At 48.5% G+C, this 21986-nt stretch overlaps 6 protein-coding genes across 6 annotated transcripts; 4 read left to right on the top strand and 2 right to left on the bottom strand.

Moving 5' to 3' along the window:
* Positions 1-1395: 1395 nt before the first annotated feature.
* On the top strand, positions 1396-4144 carry N7537_007129 (uncharacterized protein; the record flags this gene model as incomplete). Its single annotated transcript, XM_056898186.1, has 3 exons — positions 1396-1755; positions 1806-2911; positions 2974-4144. 3 exons carry the CDS (start codon positions 1396-1398, stop codon positions 4142-4144), a joined length of 2637 nt encoding a protein of 878 aa, XP_056753971.1.
* Positions 4145-5346: 1202 nt separating this feature from the next.
* On the top strand, positions 5347-5864 carry N7537_007128 (uncharacterized protein; the record flags this gene model as incomplete). Its single annotated transcript, XM_056898185.1, has 2 exons — positions 5347-5638; positions 5677-5864. The coding sequence occupies 2 exons, from the start codon at positions 5347-5349 to the stop codon at positions 5862-5864; spliced, it is 480 nt and encodes a 159-aa protein (XP_056753970.1).
* A 405-nt stretch (positions 5865-6269) lies between these two features.
* Positions 6270-7935, bottom strand: zpr1 (zinc finger-containing protein ZPR1; the record flags this gene model as incomplete). Its single annotated transcript, XM_056898184.1, has 5 exons — positions 6270-6625; positions 6677-7345; positions 7405-7510; positions 7568-7736; positions 7796-7935. 5 exons carry the CDS (start codon positions 7933-7935, stop codon positions 6270-6272), a joined length of 1440 nt encoding a protein of 479 aa, XP_056753969.1.
* Positions 7936-10783: 2848 nt separating this feature from the next.
* Positions 10784-14364, top strand: N7537_007126 (RTP1/Tango6 family protein; the record flags this gene model as incomplete). Its single annotated transcript, XM_056898183.1, has 3 exons — positions 10784-10856; positions 10915-11500; positions 11550-14364. The coding sequence occupies 3 exons, from the start codon at positions 10784-10786 to the stop codon at positions 14362-14364; spliced, it is 3474 nt and encodes a 1157-aa protein (XP_056753968.1).
* A 156-nt stretch (positions 14365-14520) lies between these two features.
* Positions 14521-17604, bottom strand: N7537_007125 (RNA lariat debranching enzyme; the record flags this gene model as incomplete). Its single annotated transcript, XM_056898182.1, has 4 exons — positions 14521-14719; positions 15275-17328; positions 17386-17487; positions 17572-17604. 4 exons carry the CDS (start codon positions 17602-17604, stop codon positions 14521-14523), a joined length of 2388 nt encoding a protein of 795 aa, XP_056753967.1.
* Positions 17605-18745: 1141 nt separating this feature from the next.
* Positions 18746-21954, top strand: canA (putative cullin binding protein CanA; the record flags this gene model as incomplete). Its single annotated transcript, XM_056898181.1, has 3 exons — positions 18746-21094; positions 21146-21484; positions 21538-21954. The coding sequence occupies 3 exons, from the start codon at positions 18746-18748 to the stop codon at positions 21952-21954; spliced, it is 3105 nt and encodes a 1034-aa protein (XP_056753966.1).
* Positions 21955-21986: the final 32 nt, after the last annotated feature.

Genomic DNA, 21986 nt, shown 5'->3' with positions numbered 1-21986 from the left:
GATCAATTGTCTTTCCAAAAATTTGTATCGCGCAGATAGAAGAGTAATAGGCTATAATTCATGAACCACAATATGACCGCCTAAACGGTATGATATACATGCAGCCTGCTAGGTTGCATGTTATGAGCATACTTTGTATTGTACTCCGTATGTATGTCTTGAATATTAATAGTTCAAGTCAATATGGATATGCGATGACAAGTTGCGGGGTAGTTCTATAGGGGATTTTGTAAAAGATTCTAGATTGTCACGTCACGTCATATATAAATGTTCACCATTTGCGGCAATTTATCATGCGAGCTACTTCTCGTATAGTTATTGCGAATTCCGAATTCGGGATATGCATTGACTGCGACTAATAATAAACTCCACGGAGTGCTCCGTATAGCCCAAAATCTAACGGAGAGTCAATGAACTGGAAATAAAACCGGGCTATTTCGCAATCTGGCTGCAAATATAAGCACAGCCTGCCACGGCGCGGTAATATGTCAAATCGTTACAGGTAAATGACAAAGATCGAATACGATGCTCACTCAATTCACCAAATCTCTGCAATTAGAGCCAGATCATCCTATGAATCTTTACCGCACTACCAGGAGGTAGGCGAATCATCTTTATCAAATTGAATTCAAGGATAAAAGATCGTAGACTCTTAAACCCCTTACACGCATATTGAAGGAGTATACTTATCTTGCTGGCAGAATTGACTAGCGATACTATGTTTAGTTAGATACTTATCTCTCCCTCCCTCTGATTATGTTGCATCTGTGACGATTTAATCTTTATTTCTGTCCGTCATGCAGTGTACAAGTTTGTCAAAAATAAAGATAAATTTGAATGCCTGAGCCAAACCACTGGGTCCGATGGTGATCCTGCAAACATGTAGGTTCAAAATCAGGGACTTCAATTTGTACCTAGGTACAAGTAAAAGTACCCATACTGGAAATATAAACCATTTGTACTAAGTATGAAACTGGTGACTTTGGCCCGATCTTTAGGTTGAATATGCATCGATGTGCAACACTTGCAACACAATCTTGGATCCTGCAAAATTACTAACCAATACAGTGGCCTTACTCGTTTCCATCCGGGGCTCCAGTGACTGACAGCACCGTCAGGATTGAAACATGTGTCGGAGTCAGGGGTCAAAAGGTGGCTTGTATTAAATGGGTAAAAACTGCGTTAAATACATGTGGGGCTCAAGCCCTAGCTATGCGCTGACATGGGCATACAACAGCTCAACTGTGACCCTTCAGCTTTCAAACTCGCAGCCAACTCCCCGCATGGGAAGACAACCACACACCTTCCTGGGCAATTCCCATTCCTCCTGTCTCAACTACCCGGTCAAAGTCAACCTTGAGATATAGGGTCACCGATTATCGAGAACTTGCGGCCATGGATTCGGCTAACGCTGCTCATGAATTGCTCCAATATCTTCGCTTTGGATATCCTCCAGTTTTGTTCGTCGTTCTTTTTGCCTTTTTTTTGGTCCATTCCTCTCAGGTGGCCAAGAATGTTAGTCGGAATACTGAAGTGCAATATGGCCCTGGTGGAAAACCACTGCCCAGTCGAACTCGAATGATGATGGCAGTAGCCAGGGACTTGCCCGCGGAGCTTGCGTGGAATAGTTCCAAAGGCTTGTTTGCTTGGTTAGATCTTTTTGTGTTGGCAACCTATATTGCAGAGGCAGCGATTTATATGATCCATGCTATGATCTCAAAGTCAGAGCAGTGGTGGTGTGGCCAAGCTGTGGTGGTGGGACTTCTGTTTCAAAAATTGAAATCAAAGTTAACAAAACAACCCAGGTCTTCGTCGTTGGGTCTTTCTTCACTCATACCGTCATCTTCATCTCTTTACTCGAGGCAAACCCTGCACCATCAATCGCGCAATTCATCCCATGGCTGTCGGCCATTCCCTTCGAGGCCGCGATTCTCTCAACTTCCGTCTCAATGTATTCCCATACGCACCGTGAACCTACAGTCAGTGATCCATTCGGTGGAAGATTACGCACAAAGATCACATTTTGGGAGGCATTGGAGATTTCCGCAGGTTCTGTGCGGATTGTTTTTCTCACACTGCTGGTCACGTCCTACATCTTCAAATCTACCCGCAAACATCGAGCCTCCAAGGAGGCCGAAGATGCCGATCCCGAAGAGACTACTAGTCTGCTAGATTCAAGAGGCAATGCCCACTCGGATGACAGTGATGTCTTGACCGATTGTCAACAGACTCCCGAAGTAGAAGCGTGGGTCCGGCCCTTAACAACTCCTTCCACTAACTGGATGGAATATCTGAGTGGTTATTCTCTATTCTTTCCATATCTATGGCCTTACAAATCTCCCCGGTTACAAGTTGTTGTCGTCATCTGCTTTGCTATATTAATTGTACAGCGAGCGGTAAACATCCTAGTCCCATATCAGGTGGGAGTGATTGCAGACTCATTGTCCACCGGTGATGGAACTTTGCAGGTGCCTTGGATGCCCATCTGTTTATATATCATTTATCGTTGGCTTCAAGGCAGCCAAGGTTTCCTTGAGTCAGTTCGTTCAAACCTGTGGATTTCAGTGAGCCAGTATGCATACATGGAGTTATCAACCGCTGCATTTGAGCATGTTCATAACCTAGGACTGGACTTTCACCTGGGTAAAAAGATGGGCGAGGTTCTTTCTGCTCTCACCAAAGGCAGCTCAATCAACACTTTCCTTGAGCAAGTGACCTTTCAAGTGTTGCCTATGTTCATTGATTTGGCCATTGCCATTGGATATTTTCTAGTCGTATTTGACGTGTACTACGCATTGGCTGTCGCTATCATGACATTCTTCTACCTCTATTCAACTGTCAAGATTGCCTCTTGGAGAGCCAATATGCGACGCCAAATGGTGAACGCTTCTAGGCAGGAAGACGCTGTTAAGTAAGTTTTACTTCCTCGTCTCTGTTTGTCCCATTAGGCTTAGGCTTTGCTAATATATACAGGAATGATTCTCTTGTATCCTACGAAACCGTCAAATACTTCAACGCAGAGGAATACGAGTTCAACCGCTATGGAGGGGCCGTCTCAGACTTCCTCAAGGCAGAATGGCATTCTCTCTTCGCACAGAACCTGATGAATATTTTTCAAAATGTCATCTTTATGCTTGGCCTTCTAATCACCTGTTTTATTTGTGCCTACCAAGTTGCTTGCGGTCAACGTGCAGTCGGCCAGTTTGTGACTCTCCTTACATACATGGCCCAACTTCAAGCCCCATTGAACATCTTTGGTACCTTCTACCGATACATTCAATCTGCATTGATCAATGCAGAGCGTTTACTCGAGCTGTTCCGCGTCCAGCCATCAGTGGTGGATGCACCGTCTGCAACCCCACTAGCAGTCTGCCACGGTCGAATCACATTTAACAATATTCAGTTCTCGTATGACACACGACGGCCTGCTCTCAATGGATTGACCTTCCACTGCAAGCCAGGTACTACTACTGCTCTGGTAGGAGAATCAGGTGGCGGAAAATCCACAATCTTCCGCTTGCTATACAGGTTCTACAATCCGAACGGTGGAAGCCTTCTCATTGATGGACACGATACCCAAACCTTGACAATTGACTCTGTGCGAAGACATATCGGCATTGTCCCACAGGACACAGTTCTATTCAACGAATCACTCATGTACAACCTCAAATACGCCAACCAAGACGCTACTGACGAGGAAATCTATGACGCCTGCCGTGCAGCCAGTGTACACGACAAGATCATGGCCTTCCCCGATGGATATGAAACCAAGGTGGGAGACCGTGGATTGCGACTAAGTGGTGGTGAGAAACAGCGCGTTGCCATTGCCCGAACCATTATCAAGAAGCCTCAGATCATTCTGCTTGACGAGGCAACGGCCGCATTGGATTCCGAGACGGAGCAGAATATCCAAGAAGCACTATCAGTCTTATCGCGTGGGCGCACTGTGCTAGTGATTGCCCATCGGCTGAGCACCATTACCACTGCTGATAACATTGTTGTATTGCACGAAGGTCGTGTCGCAGAGAGTGGGACCCATGAGCAGCTTCTAACTTCTCATGGTCGATATACAACTATGTGGCGGAAGCAGATTCGTGCGCAGACCGAATCTGTGGGACTGAAGGCCTTATCGGGCAAGATATAGATTTGTATCTTTGGAAATCATTCAGGGGGAATTATACACACAGGGTTTGGTTGGTTTGTCTGAAGAAACTAACCTCTACAAGGCTATTTTTTTTTGTTTGAGGGAAAAGGTCAAGAAGGCTTGACCAAATGGACGGATCTCAGTCAATGTTTAATCCTAATACTTAATATATTTATCTCTTTGCTTTGGGTGAATTGGAATCATTCGAATGTGAAACTCGCCCAGTGTATTTAAAGCCGAACAGGCCCGAGTAAGAATTTAGATCCACGAAAGTACTGGGAATCTACGGAGTGCCTTCGGAGCTGAATTGTGCATGCAATGTGACCAATGAACTCACAGCTCCCAAAATGGCTCGGTGATGTAGGCATTAGTCTAGGGCCTATATACAGGGGTGTACTATGTTTGGGCACATGAAGAATATCATTTTGGTGTTGCCAATTGCCTTTTTTTTTGGAATTTTAGTGGTTCACATATCATATTGTGACGAGTTCTGCATGTATATATAATCCCTTCACATCAATGCAGGATGAGCTCTATGCACTATGTATTATTCATCCTATGAGGTTTAAGGTCTTACAGGGTGTCAGACCATTACCACCTGTATTACGGAGTACAAGATCAAGACAATGTCTAATACATAGTACGTCTATTTCCTGTGACTCGATCTCGATCTGTGTGATGTCAAGTTCTTTACTAGTGTAACTAGGCTGACAAGTCGGTTCATACGCTATACTATTTTGTAATTTACTTTCATACCAGAGGTTTCCTCGGAAATTATTCTACTTTGTTCAACCACGAAGCGTTCGACCCTCATTGACTTTTTTCCTTTGTGCACACATTCCTTTCTGGACGTGGAGCGCATTCTGTGGCTTGATATCCTCCGGGTATCACCTCAGCTTTTGTAGTGATACACCATTTAAAGAGCCTAAGGGCCTCGTTGGCTTTTTGACCAGGTTCTCCTGGGATCAACCGCCCGAGAACTGTCGTCTGATCCAACTCCCGCTCTTCCGGCTTCTCTCCAATGGGGTAAGTAATTCGGGGTTCTTTGTCAATTATGCTCTGCTGCAACTCGCCGAATCTTTCGAATCTATCTGCCCTTTATCACCATACTATTTCTCAACCAACTTGTGTACTTTTGCAATGTGCTTCAGTGGGAAGTTGCGGGTTATTGGTTAGGCGGGCTAGAGCCTTTTGGCAGCGCCATGGGCTCATATCCAATATGTGCCTTCGAGAATAGTGCATCTGCTGGATATCACCAACCATCAAGTCGATATAAATTTCGATCACAATGGACCGAATACGCGGGCTATCAACTATCAATTACCAACTGTGCACAAATGGCAATTGAGTTTCGTGGTTCATATTTGTTGATTTTGACGTTTTCATACTTATCTTCGTCTCTCAAGATTCAAAAGCCGGTTTTCAAAGCTTGGAGCAAATTCACAGAAAACACATATCTCCAACACATTGGAACATCAGTCTCTCACGGCCACTGTAATACTTGGGCAAAATCTACTTCCCACTCTATCTAGTCCACCCGACAGTCTATCTTGCTCCCAAATGGCCAGTTCGAGACTTTGCATGGTGGGCAGTTAAAAGAACGCCTTATCCTGGTATCATTGAGGCGAGCAAACATGCTTTACCGTTTTCTATAATTTGGATGGGAACCATGCTGGTGTTAGGTGTTGTTATGAACTTTGGAATCGTTTCGATGATATGATGTGCTTAGGGTTTGTAAGAAGATTCGAAAAATGGGTTTCGCGTTAGCGGATGCAGTTTTGAGAATGGACCCCGGAAGGATGAATCGATCAGTAACAACCATAGAAGGTACAGTTATTCATCATCTCAGCTCTAGTGTAGTCTCGACCATTCAACCACCTCTCATCGCGGCCATACACTTCGGGATGGCCCTCTCAGTAGACCTCTGCTGCTAACAGTCTTACTACTAAGTAGTGCAAAAATGTATTAGGCAAAATAACTTTTATGACTTCATTCCTATCTATGACTGAATATTTTAATGACACCAGCAGAAAAGTACATATCACAAACGCCGTTATGCAAGAACCCCAAAAGAATCAGATCATCCCGAGTTTCATGAGATGGGTATACATCATAAATCCTTCGATTACTCCTTCTGAGCGGCATCGGCCTTGGCAGCATCGGCCTGGGCCTGGGCCTCCTCATAACCCTCGGTTTTCATGTCTGTCAGACCAAGATCATCTTCCTCCTCGGCAGAGCGGGTGTAGTCCTCAGTAGTGATCTGGTGGTCGATAGCTGGGCTGCAAAGATCTTGCACGTAAGAAGAGGCCATCGGGTCTTGCAATGTGATAGTGAACTTAAGCTCGCCGCTGATAGCCTGGTCGAGACGACTGAAGAATCTTTGCCACTTATCCTTATCAGAAGAGACCATGCTGTCACCTCCGGAGTGTGTGGAATCGTCAACATCGAAAATGGCACTCTTCAACTGATCCCTGATCTCAACTATGAAAAGGGTTAGCTGGGTCAATCTAATCAAATAATAGAGGAACGAACCTAGCAATCCCTCGACTGTGGTGAAACGTCCACCGAGGGTTCCTGGCTGAACATCCAGGTCAAGTTCGGGGCTGTAAAGTCCTGCTGTGTCACTCTTGAGAATATCACGCGAGAGATCAACCTCGTTATCCACCTGGAGAGTGATACGCTTGCCCTTCTCGGGTACCTCGCCACCGGTCTTAATTGCGGAAGATTTGTAGCCGCAGTGTCCACAGTTCGTGCCAAACAGCAGAACTTCCTTAAAGTAAGGAATGTTAACCTTCTTAATGTTCACCTCGGCTTCCTTATTACAGCCAGGACACTCTGCAGGAATGGTGTAGACCTGGCCATCAACGATATCGAGATCCTCCGGGTCACCAGCCTCAATCTGAGCAGTGTCCTCTTGGTTGACAGCGTTGGTGTCAGCAGAAATTCCCAACTCCTCATTCTGTTCGTGGGTACGCGGGTATTCATGGCGTTTGTACTTGTTGCCGCGATCGGTGCTGTTAGGCGCAATCCACGAATTTCCAGTGAGGTCATCGAGGGAGATGGTGAAGGGGAAAGCATCCTCACGAGACATGATCTTCTCAAGACTGTCGATGATAGGCACAAGGGCGGCGTGAAGTTCAGGAGCTTGGTCTTTACGGAGATCTTGCTCTCCTGACAAACTTTCATGAATGAGTTGAACCACTATACATAATGAGGTTAGCATCGTGGAATCGAGCTTTATTGCATTTGGTGTCACATACTGCCTTCGACATTGGTCAGTTGGCCGGTTCCCTTGGGGACCTCAATCTCGTTGCCGAGCTTAGTGGTGAGTTTGAACCCTGAAACATCACTTCGGATGACTTGGCGCTAAAATATCCAATTAGCTCGAGCGGGAGAGCATACATTATAGCTGGATATAGATACCTGAAGATCCTCCTCATTCTCGACCCTTAAAGTGTAAACAGTTCCACGCTCCTGGATCTGGCCGGCCGACTTGATCGAGTTGTTCTTGAGGTGGCAATGTTCACATTCGAAACTCTCCAGGATGATGTCTCTGAAGTAAGGGACTCGGAGCAAAAGCAGGCGCGTGACTCTGAAGTGGTTGAAAATTAGCAATGTGCAAACCATAAGAATTGAATGGTAGAAACGAACCCTTGCTCGTGGCAGTTCATGCAAAGTGAGTCGATTGACATCGCGCCAGTGTCCTCATCACGCTCCACAAGATCGCCGGGCTTTTGAAATTGCGACTCGAACTGCGCCTCGAGGGCATCATTGTCGGCTTTGCTGACCATTGTATAGGATAAGGTTTGTGGAAATTAATGAGAAATGAGAAAGAAGGTGGACTCTGATATCCCAAAGCAAATATTTGTTTACAGAGGAATATTCGGGGGAAGTTGTAGTTGTAGTAAAGGCACTGAATAAGAAATTCTTATCGCAAAAAAATTATCGGATCCACGGGAACATTCCTTCCTGTTCTGCGCGGGGCAGGTGCATTGAGGGGCTGACAAAGAGGGGGATGAGGTAATGCAATTTCTGCCAGTATGTGTGTCACCGCTTACCCATACTCGGAGGGCGGTGAGGTGGATAACTTTATCTGGTGTTGAGATCTACATGGGATGCTTGCAGATCTTCATGTAGAACATACATTATGCACTGTGCATGAATCTAGCTAGCTCACAATGCATATTGACGGTTTTCAATTTCCTTCGTTGAATCATCGGGTACTCCGCTTGACATTAGAATCTGAATGTAGGTAGTTAGCATCATCTTGGAATAAAAGGGGTGTTTGGGGGTACTTATAAAAAAAAAGTGGCCGTTTCCACCACCAAAGTAGTAGAAACGGCGGTCCACCGGCTATCGCCTGGCCAAACATTCTGCTCCCGTGTAAAGAACCATCATTGACACAACGTCCAAGTCCCAATGATAATACAATAGTTCCCTAGCGGTACAGAGATCGCCCGATTTCCCATTCGTCGCTTTTCAGTTCACTCTAATCAGACAATACGGACGAGCCTCAGCCGGAAACGCATAGCAGCTGGTGAGTATCATAGACAAGCCAAAGCTTTGATCCTCACTCGAGAGAGGTCCCACAACACCCACTGCACGACGCATACACGTTTGAACCGAGCAAGGACATCGGCACCATGCCAACTGGAGATGGGCTGGTGAGTTAAAGCGTTCGCAGGATAGAAACCGTACGTTTCTCCGACCAGAACAATTGCGATCAATCGAGAGATAAGAGGGCAAGCATCAAATACAGGCGCAAACAGGAGTTGAGGAATGCTGGGAGCAGACGACAACCGATGAACATATCCCTCAGACCCACGAAACCCCACACAACTCCACACAACCTTCACAAAGACAAGCCTAACTTGGCCGAGACACAGTAAGCTCAACCGAATGTGCTCAGTCGCTATCCATCTCCGCAATTCCAGTCAACTCGCCATTGTTTCGCCGATACCGTCGCATGAGTATGAAGCCGAGCCTCCCGTGTGTGGTACAGTACCCTTTGGGACAGGTTTTTGTTTCCTCTCCCGATTGACCCGAGGATCTTTCAGGAGGGCGTGTTGTGAAGCGGACAAAGAACATCCAGAAAAATCGCTTCCTTCTTCCCGAGGGAAGGAACAATGATGGAAGTCATTGTTGAAGTCGGCGCCCATCGATCTATTCACAAACTACTTTGCGAAGAGATGGTTAACACGGTCGGTCGGGATCTTCTGACGAAGTCGAATCGGTGGCGGGTGCCGTGATACGAGGCGCCTAGCCGCCTGTGGGGCGTAGGAATAACAGAACCCAAGAAGGTGGAACGCAGGGGCAAGATCCCCAGGGATCCTGGAATAGGAAACATGTGCAGGAGCAGGCAGTTGATGCTAGCAGAATTGACGAGAGAATACAGGCAAATAAGTTCCAAAAACACCGAATAGCTTAGGGGAAACTCGTTGCCATCCGGAACGCGACAACAATTCGCAAGCTTCTATGTGCTCCTGAGACCAACATCGAAGAATCATAGGGCGGCGTAACCAAACAACCTCGCGACAACTTCAACTGTGAAAATGCCTGGGCAATTTTCAGGGAGAGGAATGTTGATTCCGGCGAGTGGATTGGTTGGATATGCTGACACTATGACTGTGTGTAAGGATACTGCTGTGTTCTAGGCTCCAAATCTCCGAGCCAAGCAATTTGATGCCCTAGGGTATTCGGAACTTAAATGTCGCATTCAATCGCCATCTGGTCGCGCTGTCGTGGTTGGTCCTAAAGGTGACATCTGATATGGAAGTACCCGACATGCTTCACCCGCATTCTCTTCTCGCTGAACTGTTACCCGAGGCATAGGGCGACCATCCGTTTTGTGACCGGCATGCAGCGTCCAGCATTGGTAAACCGACGCGGTCTCCTTTTGGATAACGCATAGTAAACCGTCTTTTGTGCCCGAAGGCTCTGGCCAAGTCGAATATCTTTCGCCTAATCGGACCATCACAGTCTGTTTCAGCTAATCGTATTATCCGGCATGCACAATCCGTGAAACTGTGTCCGTGAGGACATTGAACCGAGGAGGGCTTAGGGTTTGACTCCAATGTCTTCTGCGCCGAAACGGTACGAGTCACCGAGGGTGAGACATACGTGACGGTTCACCATTAAAAGTAGCAGAGGAAAATGGAGATCTGAGAGGGTTGATCTGTACATGTGTACCTCGGAAGGCAAGAGACTCGAGTGGCTCCACACTCAGGAAAGGGTCACGGTGGAACACCGGCAAGTCTGAACAGAAATTTGGTCCAATGAATATCGTGAAAACAAGCAAGATTCGTGGTAGCTGAGAAGCTGGTCACGGCGGTTTAAGTGTCTCTTCAAAGGGTGTGAAATGAGTAGTGGATAGGAGTTGGTAACAACAACATCTTGGGAGGTTGACGCGACAACACCAATGCGGGCAAGCGCGACGGGCCACGAGACTGACGCGACTACCACGTGATTAACACGTGACACCCTGGCTAAGTACTTGCTTGTTATGACATAATCAACGACAAACGCCAAGGCCGCAATTGTTCGTGATTATTCATTCAATTTTCGAACTGGACGATGTCGATGAGGCCAATACTCTTATTGGCGTGAATTTGGCATGATAGGATCTTACAAGTATTTATGATGGGAGGACCACAGCAAATTCGCGAAGCGTTTGACATTGCTAAAAACTTTCTGACCCCAGTCCTCGATCGAGGTACGCACGCTCCAGATATCAAGTTACATTTAAGTCTCTGGTGCTGACTATCTTGAAGAGGAAATACAAAAGACTCAAGCTAAATCTTTGCTGCAGATCCTCAGTCGGACTTCGGGGGAGGATGATAGTGCTGGTGATGATGCCGCAAGGCCAACAGTGATCAATAAGGCTTTGGACATCTTGACCAATATCCATAGATCTTTTGTTTCACCTGATGACCAATACGGGTCTCTTCAGTCATGTGGGGAGGTTGAAGAGTCACCATCAGAAGATGCCAAGCGCCGTCGGATGCTACATGCATTGTTGGACTTGATTTCCCTAGAAGGAATATATCCTTCGCTATCATCTGGTGTTGGGATCCCACTGCAGCAGCGGGTGATCTCGGTATTACCAGCCGGCGTCATTGCAAAGCAGACTCAAACAGTTGCTAGCAGTGTACCGCATGATGGGCCTCTTTTGCGCCGCATAATTGACGTTCTGGTTGATGTTCTCTTTGACCCAAAACCAAGCCTCCAGCCGATCATTCGTGGTCGTATACTAAGTGACATAATCAGTGGCACGTCTGATCTAGCTTTCAATCCAAATACTGTGGCATCATCCCACAGGGAAATGTATCAGAAAACGCTGGCCAAGATCATTGATGAGTATGTTTTATTTGCTTTTGCTATCTGGAGTAATATTAACAGTCTACAGTACCCCAACAACCGTCTTGTTGCCCACATTGTCTGCGTTCCTCCAGTCGGATACTGCGCAATGGTTCAAGTCAACAATTTCCAGCCAGATCTCGCAAGTTCCGCTACGACCCGGCGGAGTAGTGCAAACCATCATGTTCATTGCATCACAGTTCTCCCCATCGCTAGGCCAGGAAGCACAGGACCAATCAAATGGCCCTCGTTTAACTGTGCAGGCCATCATGCAAATTTCACGACTCCTTTCCTCTGTGCCATCGGATTTTGATACAACCGTCTATTTTGAGACAATTGCACCCCAGCTGCTAGCATTAATAGATGGTGATGATCCGGATCTGCGAAAAACTGCGTCGTATGTCGTCGGTAATGGAATTTTGGGGAAACGTGCTTACGGTGCTCCTGGCACTGTTGGGCACTCCATCTTTGTGGAGCCGATATTCAATGCGCTCGCCGCGAACCTCGATGCTAAATCGAGGCGATGGATCAGTCGCTTCACCGATATCGAAGGCTCTATGCCGGACCCCCCGGAAGCGGATTATACGTCCAATGTCCTAGTGGATGGTGTCACAGTGGACCTGGCTCTAAACAGACTGAGATGTCTGACATTGCAGCATCCAAACCCGGGTCTCGTGAAACGAATCGTGTATCCGATTCTTCTTCCGTTGTGGGGCTTGGTCTGTTTCTCTCAGGAGGACGGCCTGACCTCATTCCATGAAAGAATCTTGCCCCTGCTCCAGACGTATTTTGGAATCTCCGTTGGCGCCCAACCCCTCAAAAAGCTGGTTGATAATCTTCTTTGGGATGGGGGTGCGACATGGACGTACAATAAAGATTCCAACGCTGGAATCGCGTTGCAAAAACGGAGTGAGAAAGCAAACGAGCATTCAAACTTGGTGCGACTGATCGATTCCCTCCAAGCACGAGCGGAGCTTTTCGTTAGTCTCATTGGCTCGGATCCTAGCAGTGAGGAACGGACCGGTGATATCTTCCTCTATGTCAGTCAAAACTGGCTAGTGCAGCCGCAGGGCTCTGCAGTCCCACGCAACACATTGAGCGGAGGTCCCGTTGGTGAAAGTGACAACATTATTCAGAAGCTTGTCAGTGCCAAGGTTGCAGAGAAGCTGCTTGAGAATTTCAAAGAAGCACTGACTCGACGCCCGCTCCGAGTTTTAGAGCTTATCAAGCAAGTTGTTGATGGAGAGCTGCATAGATTTAGCGCACAAGAAAGGGCGATGCAAGACAAAGTAAATAGCAAGGTATCCCTGTCATCTTTAGCTAATATAGTGGAAACGGAGGACAAAGACAAGGAGGAATCCGGTAATGACTCCTTTGAGTCCGTCTCAACAGCCTTCAGTTTGATGTCCACGCTTCTTGCATCCGCTGATTTTTCTCCTACTGCTGAAATTCAGCCCCTCCTTGGATCTCTCAAAGAGGATCTCGATCAACTCATTCCCTTTCTCCCTTCTATCCTCTCCAAATCAGCAACTACCTCGTCTATGTTGCTAGAGATTCACCTTGCCGGTGCAGACGAAACCGCAATCAAGGCAGTACCAGCTCATGTTCAGGACCTTGAAACGCATCGTCAAGCACTTGCGAACCTCAACTCAGATCTACCACCTGTGCAGGCCGAAGGCCTATCGCTGATTTCGAAGCTGATCATGAACTCGTCACCCGTTCTAGATGTAGGGTCAACCCTCGCACTCTTGCTCTCAGTTATCACAGACACATCTAAGACCGCTGCCAACGAGGAATACGCATATCTCGGTGCAATCAAGATAGTTGGCATACTTGCCTCACGTCACCCACGTACCGTGATCAAAACGTTGGTTGAGGAATACGCAGACAGACGCGAACAAAGAGCATTGGACGAAAGGCTCAGGATTGGCGAGTCTCTACTGCGAACAGTCCAGGAATTGGGAGATGCACTGGCCGGTGAGACGGCCAAAATTCTTGGTGAAGCTATGGTTGCTGTCGCCGGACGCCGTGGCAACAAGCAACATGCACAGAAAATCCGCAAGAAGCAACTTGCCAAGGAGAAGCGGGAACAGGAACGCGCGCAACGAAAGGAAAAAGAATCGGCCATGCCCGAAGGATGGTCCATTTCATCTGGAGTAGCCAAAGCTGCTGCAGAACTCGACCTCACAGAACTTCATTCGGACGACGAATCCCCAGAGCAATCAGAATACGCCACAAACGTCGTTGCTGCATGGGCTGCCGGTGCGTCCGCAGATGATGCCCCTGATGACCTGCGCGTTCGGGCATCGGCCATCTCCATTCTTGGCTCGGCCATCAATGTCAACATCCTCGGTCTTGGTCCCGTCATTCTTTCTTCCGCTGTCGAGCTCGGGCTCGCTACCCTAACTCTCGAGAGGGAACCTGAGAGTGCCATCCTCCGCCGGGCGAGTATTGTTCTTATTCTAGACATTCTGAAAGCTCTCGAGGCAGCGCGGGAGACACGCGGTAATAAGGATATCGGATTCGGTTTTTCACTTTTGGATGACTCGACTTCCAATTTTGCAACTCCATATGGTTCCAGTATGCAAGGACAGTCAACCATTGGAAACATCCCTGCTATGCTACGCACTCTCCGCTTCGTCGAGGGTTCTGAGGAGGATGGGCTCGCTCGTGGAAATCTGCGTGCTTTGATTGAAAGCTTGGAGGCTTGGTCGGAGAAGTCTTTAATGTGGGGCATTGGCGCCCAGGATGATCAAGATGCCTTCAGTCCACAATTTGGCCTGGGTGACAGGATCGCCGGTCTGCAGGTTGATCCCATGGCAGGGGAAACCACTGGGCGTCCGCGCATCGAGGAGATTGAATGAAACCAAATGCTTGGATACAATAAGAACAGTACACACCCTTTTCCACAAATCAATATTCAAAATCTGTCAAACATCAACCTTCGAAATAAGAGTAGGCAAAGATAGGTCATGATTGGTTTGATCTGATAATAATCCTAGCTCACCTTAGATATCCAACTACGGACCACGAAATATCACCAACGAATCAGCTTTCACATTCACTTGGTTCCTCAGCATCATTGGTCTAGTGGTAGAATTCGTCGTTGCCATCGACGAGGCCCGTGTTCGATTCACGGATGATGCACTTCCTTTTTTTGTTTCTGTTTTCCCAGTCTCCATTATATTTTTCCCCGCTAATCTCGTGTGGGCAGAAATACTAGTTTGGGAAATAGATGCTATCAATGAGCTAATTAGTACAAGTTATATGTAACATGGTGCTAACCTATACCTTACAATACTAGAACGAACCAGTAGAAGCTAAAGTGGCTTGACTCATGGGCTTTGATGTCGCTACTATAATAAGATTGTTGGTTGATGTGATCTGGAACTGGAATCTCATTTATTCGTTGGGGACTAGTAATTGAAATAGAAGACAGACTTCAGGCAAAACAATAAAAAAAGAAACACCGCCCTGGATACATGGTATGTGCAGGTAGAACACGGGCGATGTAGAAGCAGAGCAAGCTATTCTATCGAGTCACTAGTATGCAGAAACTGAAGTCGAAAACAGAGGACCTCCCGACTAAAGTAAACTGGTCCCTACTCCCCACTGTGCGGATTCATCACTTCATGTAGATACTTGTAGACAGCAAAACAAAAGAAATTAGTAAAAGATATTCCGTAAAAAGATTCGCACCTCTGATTCAAACCACCAAAGAAACGCACAAGTGCCCCCTATGTAGGCGGGCGAGCCAAGCACTGGTTAAATTACCAGGCGCCAGCGTTCTGGGTTGACGGGCCTGAGTTGCCACGCCCGCCACGACCACTGTAACCGCCGCGCCCAGGACCACGTCCGCCACGACCACCACGACTGCGTCCACCACGGCCGCGTCCACCACGTCCACCGCGGTTGCCCTGGAAGTGCTGACGAGGTTCATCGGGGCGTGGACCAGCTTCCATGCGAGCCTGCCGTTCTTCCTCGCTCATGTCAAACTTGTTCTCGATCCCGATCAGGTTGCAGAATGCAGAGGTCTGCGGGTTGGTGTACTCTTTCGGCTGCTCCCGTGTGTTGATCGAAACCTGAGGGTCATAGACAGGGGCAGTCGGGACAAAGTCAGTTGGAATGTTCAACAATCCAGCGTTAACAACGTTCTCGTGAACCCATTCTTCCTCCTCAGAAATGCGCTGTTGGTAGAATTCATACCCCTTATGAGCAGGGACACTGCCTTTGGGGTTTCCACCAAACTCGAGCTCGTCAGCAAAGGCACGAGTGATCGCCAGCCACTCCTTGTCGTACATGAGTCGCAGAGGAGACTCCATCGCGGAACCATCATGTTCAGAGACTGGCTCAATCTCGAGTAGTTCAACAAAGTCATCATGATTATGTGGTTTGTCCAAGGTCAGGAACTGAGTCACAAGGTTCTTGATCATCTCCGGGGGCGGAAGAAGCTCGGAACTTGGGTTATTCACGGCAGCCTTGGGTACACACGACTTCTCAAGGCTGGTTGGGAGCTCGAATTCCACTTCGCGAACTCGATCATCCACACCATCGCTCCACCAGGGGTCAGGAGAGCAATCATCAGCCCAATTAAGAGAAATGTCGGCTTTGGGAAGAGCCTTCTCAGCCGGGGGAGACTTCACGCTTGCGGCGCTGCTGGGGCTCGTAGAAATACTGATTTTGTCAATGTTATCCGCGACATCATTACTTGTCTTGACGTCCTGGGTCGTCTTGACATGCTTGGTAGTCTGGATATCTTCGGTTGACCCAGCAAACAATATATCCTGCTTGAAAACCGCCTCCTCAGAAGAGGCATTCATAGGGTTGATTCCCTGGCTGACTTTGTCGACGCTTTCGATGTTCTCGCCATCGATGGGGACGGATTCGACTTTTTCTCCATCCGCGCCACGTACGAATGTCTGAATGGGACCACCTCCAATCTTGGCAGTTTCGGTGAAAGTAATGTTGCGTGGAGCTTTCGGCTGTCTCGCCCTGACCATACGCATGAACTCATCTTGGTCACGCTTCTCTTTCTCAGCCCGTCGGGCTTTATCTCCGAATTCATTCCAAGCCTTAATGCGAGATTGCTCATCTCCAGTAGCAGTACCAAGCAAGTGGTGGCCAGCAAGGGTGTTGGTGTTGACATCACTGCGTGGAATCGGAGCCTCATTGTTTGTATCCGAGGCAGGATCATCAGGATTGGGGGGAGTCAATGAAGTGGAATCCGCACGAGGTGGGTCATGGGGCACATTGGCAGTGTAGCGTACGTGCAAATGGGCCGAAAGCCAATAGGCAGGGCGTAGATGATTCAGAGCTTGACGTGCAGCGACACTTCCGAGCTTTCCAGCATCGGAGTCAGCTTTGAAGCCTGACTTCTTGCGAAACAGCGTTCCAAAGTCTCCAAGCTTCTCAACGCCCTTTGGCCAATCGTGGGACAGGCCGATGTCGATCTGGGTGCGCACTTGCAGCAACTTGCGGACATCCACCTCCCGGATGTGGTAGATCGAAGAAACATCATCCCTACTATAGGGTAGTCGTTCATAGTGGGGCTTCCGGTAGTCGTAACCTTTCCAGATGCCCGACATTCCCGAGATTCGGAGAGGTCCAAAGCGGACGATGTTGGCTGCTCCCATGAAGTAGATGTTGGGGGCCACCCAACCGCCGTAATAGAGCTCGGAAAGGTAATTGCTTGCCTCATGATTACCTCCGATGAACAGTGTCAAGTAAGGAGCAGTACGGGCACCACTGTAGTACTCGTGAAAATCACCGATTTGCTTGAACTTGTCGGGAACCGAAAGACAAGTCGCATCATTGGCGTTACGCAAAGCCTAGTTTGGTCAGTCAATATTGAGCTCGTGTGGAATGAGGCATGACAGAGAACCCACCTGGAAATCTCCACCAATGATGACAAGATCAACAGAGTCCCAGCCTTTCTCAGTGGCTTTGCGATCAACAGTCCCATAGATGTCATTGAGACTGCCATGACCCTATATAAAACGATTAGCAACAAGCTGTGAAGTGGATATGTTATATGAAGTGGGGGTTCTCTCCATGCACGCAATTTCACTTACGCAGCCTTCCACGGCAATGCGTACTGGTGCCATCGTGGACGAATCCAACTGAGCTGTCGGATTGTGATAGCACAGAAAAAGAAGACAAACCTCAAAATGAGATTGTCAGAAAGGAAAATTCGCAACTAAATTCCTGCGACAAAGTCGATGAGGGCTGCAGGGAAGAAAATCAAAGGTGAACAGTAAGAGAGAAGTGTTGGGTGGAAGATGGAAAGGGTAGAGAGCAGAGAGATGTAGATGGGAAGAAGCCGCTGGGTGGAGCTGGGTTTTAAGCTCCCGCGCGGCAAATCTCTGAATCGGAAAATAGCAAACGGGCTGGCTTATTGTCTTCCGTTTGTCCTCTTTGTTCTCCGTTTATCTCCATTCTCTTTGTCTTTCAGTTGACTTTTATTTGGATTTTTGAATTAAATCCATTTTACCATAATAGGAAAGACCGCACAATGTCTCACATTGATCCTTCCTTTCTCATTCAGGCTGTCTCGGCTGTCCCCCTCGGTTCATCGACATCGGCTCATCTGCTAGCGGTGCACACCCGCCTTCTCCACGAGGAGTCTAAGTCATTGAATGTTCTACAGAAGAAAGATCACTGTGGAGGGTGTGGTAGCATTAGAAATGCCCAATGGAGTAAAGTTACTAAGATCAAGCCGAAAAAAAGCAAGCCTTTAAGCTCTGGATCGGCATCCGCGGGTGCCACCGTGTACAAGTGTTTGCGCTGCCACCAGCGGACAGTGCTACCTCAAAGGAATTCAAGGAAGCCTGTCTCGAAACCTTCGTCTAGAGCATCTACGGTTACATCTACTCGAGGGTCAACTCCTGTAGGGGTTGACGTGAAAGATTCGACGCAGGCCTCAACGGATCCCAAGGCAGGTGACAACCAGAGCAGCAAGAAGAGAGCCAAAGCAAGGAAACAAGGTGGTCTTCAAGCTCTTCTAGCCTCTAAACAACGTGCCCAACCGTCACTCGATCTGCTCGATTTTTTGCAGTAGAGGTCGCGCACGTGAGTTTATTGCCATATCGGGACTAGCGCGGGGCAGCTAGCTTGCCTGCGACTCCAGGCTCCGTGACGATGACCCCCCAACACCAACATCTCCAGCGCGTGTGCCCGCAGAGTCAACCCAATTCCACTTTACGTATCTCACCAAACTACATCTATTGTGATTCCATCCTCGCCACAATGTCGTCTTACTCGGACGACGACGAACATGATCCCCAGGCGGACGAGCTCCGCGAGACCGCCTTGGTCACGCTTGAGGCACTGATCAGCTCCTGCAACAAACAGATGCAACCTTACTTAACGAACACCACTCGATCAGCTCTTCGATTTTTAAAATATGATCCAAACGTTGCCGAAGTGGAGGACGACGAGGAGATGGGAGGCACACAAGACGATGGGAGTGACGATGCCACGGAGGAGCCCGACCTGGAAGACGACGAATTCGAGGACTTTGAGGAAGAAGGAGGCTACAGTGACATTGACGACATGAGCTGGAAGGTACGCCGATGTGCTGCCAAGCTTCTCTACACCGTCATCTCTACCTACGGGCTTGGTCGCGCTTCGGACGCTTCCGCCTTGTTCCAGCAAATTGCACCAGCTCTGATCTCCCAAATTAGCAGGGAAAGAGAAGAGAGTGTGAAACTCGAGGTAGTGTCGACATTGACGGCGCTTGTTCGGAAAACAGGCGAGGGCTCCATGATCGTCACATCCAATGACTTTATGGAGGCCGTGGGTGGTTCGAAGAATTCTCGCAAGCGCAGACGCCAGGATAGTGATGCGTCAATGATCGACTTCGAGCCGAGTGCTGGAACTTCGTCAGCGATGGATTCTCCTGCTGTGCCGTCGTCCCCCAAATCGGGTTCTCAGGCTGATCTGGCCCGCTCCGTACCTTTGATTGTACAGAACCTTGTCAAAGTGTGGAAGCAGGCTTCGATTCCGCTCAAGCAAGCTGCCATCATTCTCCTCAAAAGTCTTTCCCTGGTTCGCTATGGTGGTCTTGCAGACCATCTTCAACAAATTGAAGACCTCATTGCGGATGCCCTCAAGACCTCATCTCTGTCAGGGAGTACAGCGGCTCATACTGGGGCTGCTGTCAGTGCAGGTACCCTCCAAATCGAAACCCTAGGTCTCATTGCCGTGATCGCCGAGACCCATCTGTCTGACGCGCTATTGCCATTCCTGATTGCCCTGGTTCCCGGAGTGGTCGGAGCCGTCAACGACCGCAACTACAAAGTCAGCAGTGAGGCGTTAGGCGCCGTGGAGCAAATCGTGAAAGCAATTACACCCCCACGCGTGTCTGCCAATCCTTCCGATGTCACTCTGCAGCTGCAGAAGCTTTATGATGTTGTCTACTCTCGAATCACCGACACAAGCGCCGATCTCGAAGTCCGTCAACGGGCGATCCATGTGTTCGGTGTGATTCTCGCACGTACGTCAGGAGAACGAGGTGTAGCGTTCCTTTCATCCGAGAAGAGATCTAATGGTCTGGCTGTTTTGGTCGACCGGGTGAAGAACGAGACAACTCGTCTGTCCGCTGTTCGTGCGGTTGATGATGTCGTCGTTCTAGCCAGCTGCAAACAGGATGTTTCCAGTGATTGGGTCAACAATGTGGCCCTTGAGCTGGGATCGAACTTGCGCAAATCCGATCGTGCCTTGAGAGGCGCATGTTTGGAAACTCTCCGCAGTCTTTCCATGAACTCCAACATAAGATCTCACCTCACCCCCGACACGATCGCAGCACTGGAGAATGCTGCTTTGCCTCTTCTCACTGCAGCTGATTTCCACACCCTCACGCCCACGTTGATCATTATTGCCAAACTTGTCCCTGGCAACGCAAAACTAATGGTCAACGACAGTTTAATCTCCTCTATCTGCTCAATCGTGACGAAGCCACTCGTCGGAACTGTTCTCAAAGCATTGTTGTTGCTGGTCAAAGTCATTGGCGACGAAGGTGCGGGTGCTAGCTTGATGCAGAATCTTCTCCGTGACGTTGGAATTACAGGGGACTCATCAGTGGTCGGAAGAGCCGTTGGCACCCTTCTGGTCCACGGTGGACCGAACCTCGGAGTCACAATGGAAGATTTCTCAACAGAACTTAAGACTGCACGTGATGATAGCCGAAAATGCCTTGCCCTTGCTATCCTAGGCGAAATTGGTTTGCGAATGGGCCCAGAGTGCTCGTTGACTCCGGGTCTCTTCATTCCCCATTTCGAATCTCAGTCAGATTATGTGCGCTTGGCTGCCGCCACTGCCCTCGGAAATGCTGCAGCAGGTAGCGTCAAGGCTTATCTCCCAATCATTCTGAATGGGTTGGAAAAATCAAATGCTTCAAGCTACCTGCTTCTTCATTCGGTACGAGAATTACTCCAGCATCCCGAGGTCGTACGTCCGGATCTTGCACCATCCGCCCACAAACTGTGGCACGCACTCCTTGTTGTGTCCGAAGAGGAAGACAACCGGGCTGTTGGGGCTGAATGTGTCGGCCGCTTGGCACTCCTTGACCCTGGTTCTTACATCCCCCACTTCGGAGTAAGTCGTGCTCATTCTTCTATGTTATCAATACTGACCTCATGCTTACAGGAGTACCTGGCCAACAATGACCCGGCTGTTCGTGGCGTGGTGATTTCGGCATTCCGCTACACCCTTGCTGATTCAAGTGATGCTTACAACGATGTACTGCGCCCGTTGATGGTGCCCCTTTTAACCAATATGCTTGGTGATAGCGATTTGGGCAACCACCGACTTGCATTGACCACCCTTAACTCTGCAATCCATAACAAGATGGATCTTCTGCTCCCTCACCTCGAAGAGCTGCTGCCGGCTGTTCTTGGTGACACCAAAATCAAGCCAGAGCTCATTCGTGAGGTACAGATGGGTCCATTCAAACACAAAGTGGATGATGGGCTCGACTTGCGAAAGGTCAGTATCTCTTATTATTCACCATAGCCCACCACTGACATCCTCGTTTACAGAGTGCCTACGAAACCCTTTACGCCTCGCTCGACACTTCCTTCTCCCGCACCCATATGGCCGACCTCTTTGACCGCATCGTCGCAGGTATCGATGACGAACAAGACATCCGTGCAATCAGCAATCTTATGACATCCAAGCTGATTAAGATTGCACCGGAGGATACTGAGCGGCGGCTGGATGATTTGTCAGAGCATTACACCACTGTGCTTTCCTTCAAGCCAAAGGAGAACGCCGTCAAACAAGAGTTGGAGAAGGCCCAGGAGGCATCGCTCGGCATTCTGAAGATTACTAGAGAACTGAGCAAAGCGTTCCCCGGTGCGGAGACATCGGGTGATCTTCACAAGTGGAAGACATACATGGAGTGGGTTCGGCGAGCCTTTTCCTCACAGTTGACGAGTTTGGAACTGGAATCCTGAATTTGATACAACCATGCGATAAAAAGCGCAAT

Source organism: Penicillium hordei, assembly GCF_028827395.1.
Source record: "Penicillium hordei strain IBT 12815 chromosome Unknown utg000003l_segment0_segment0, whole genome shotgun sequence".
NCBI lineage: Eukaryota > Fungi > Ascomycota > Eurotiomycetes > Eurotiales > Aspergillaceae > Penicillium > Penicillium hordei.
This window is presented reverse-complemented; position numbering and strand designations above follow the sequence as displayed.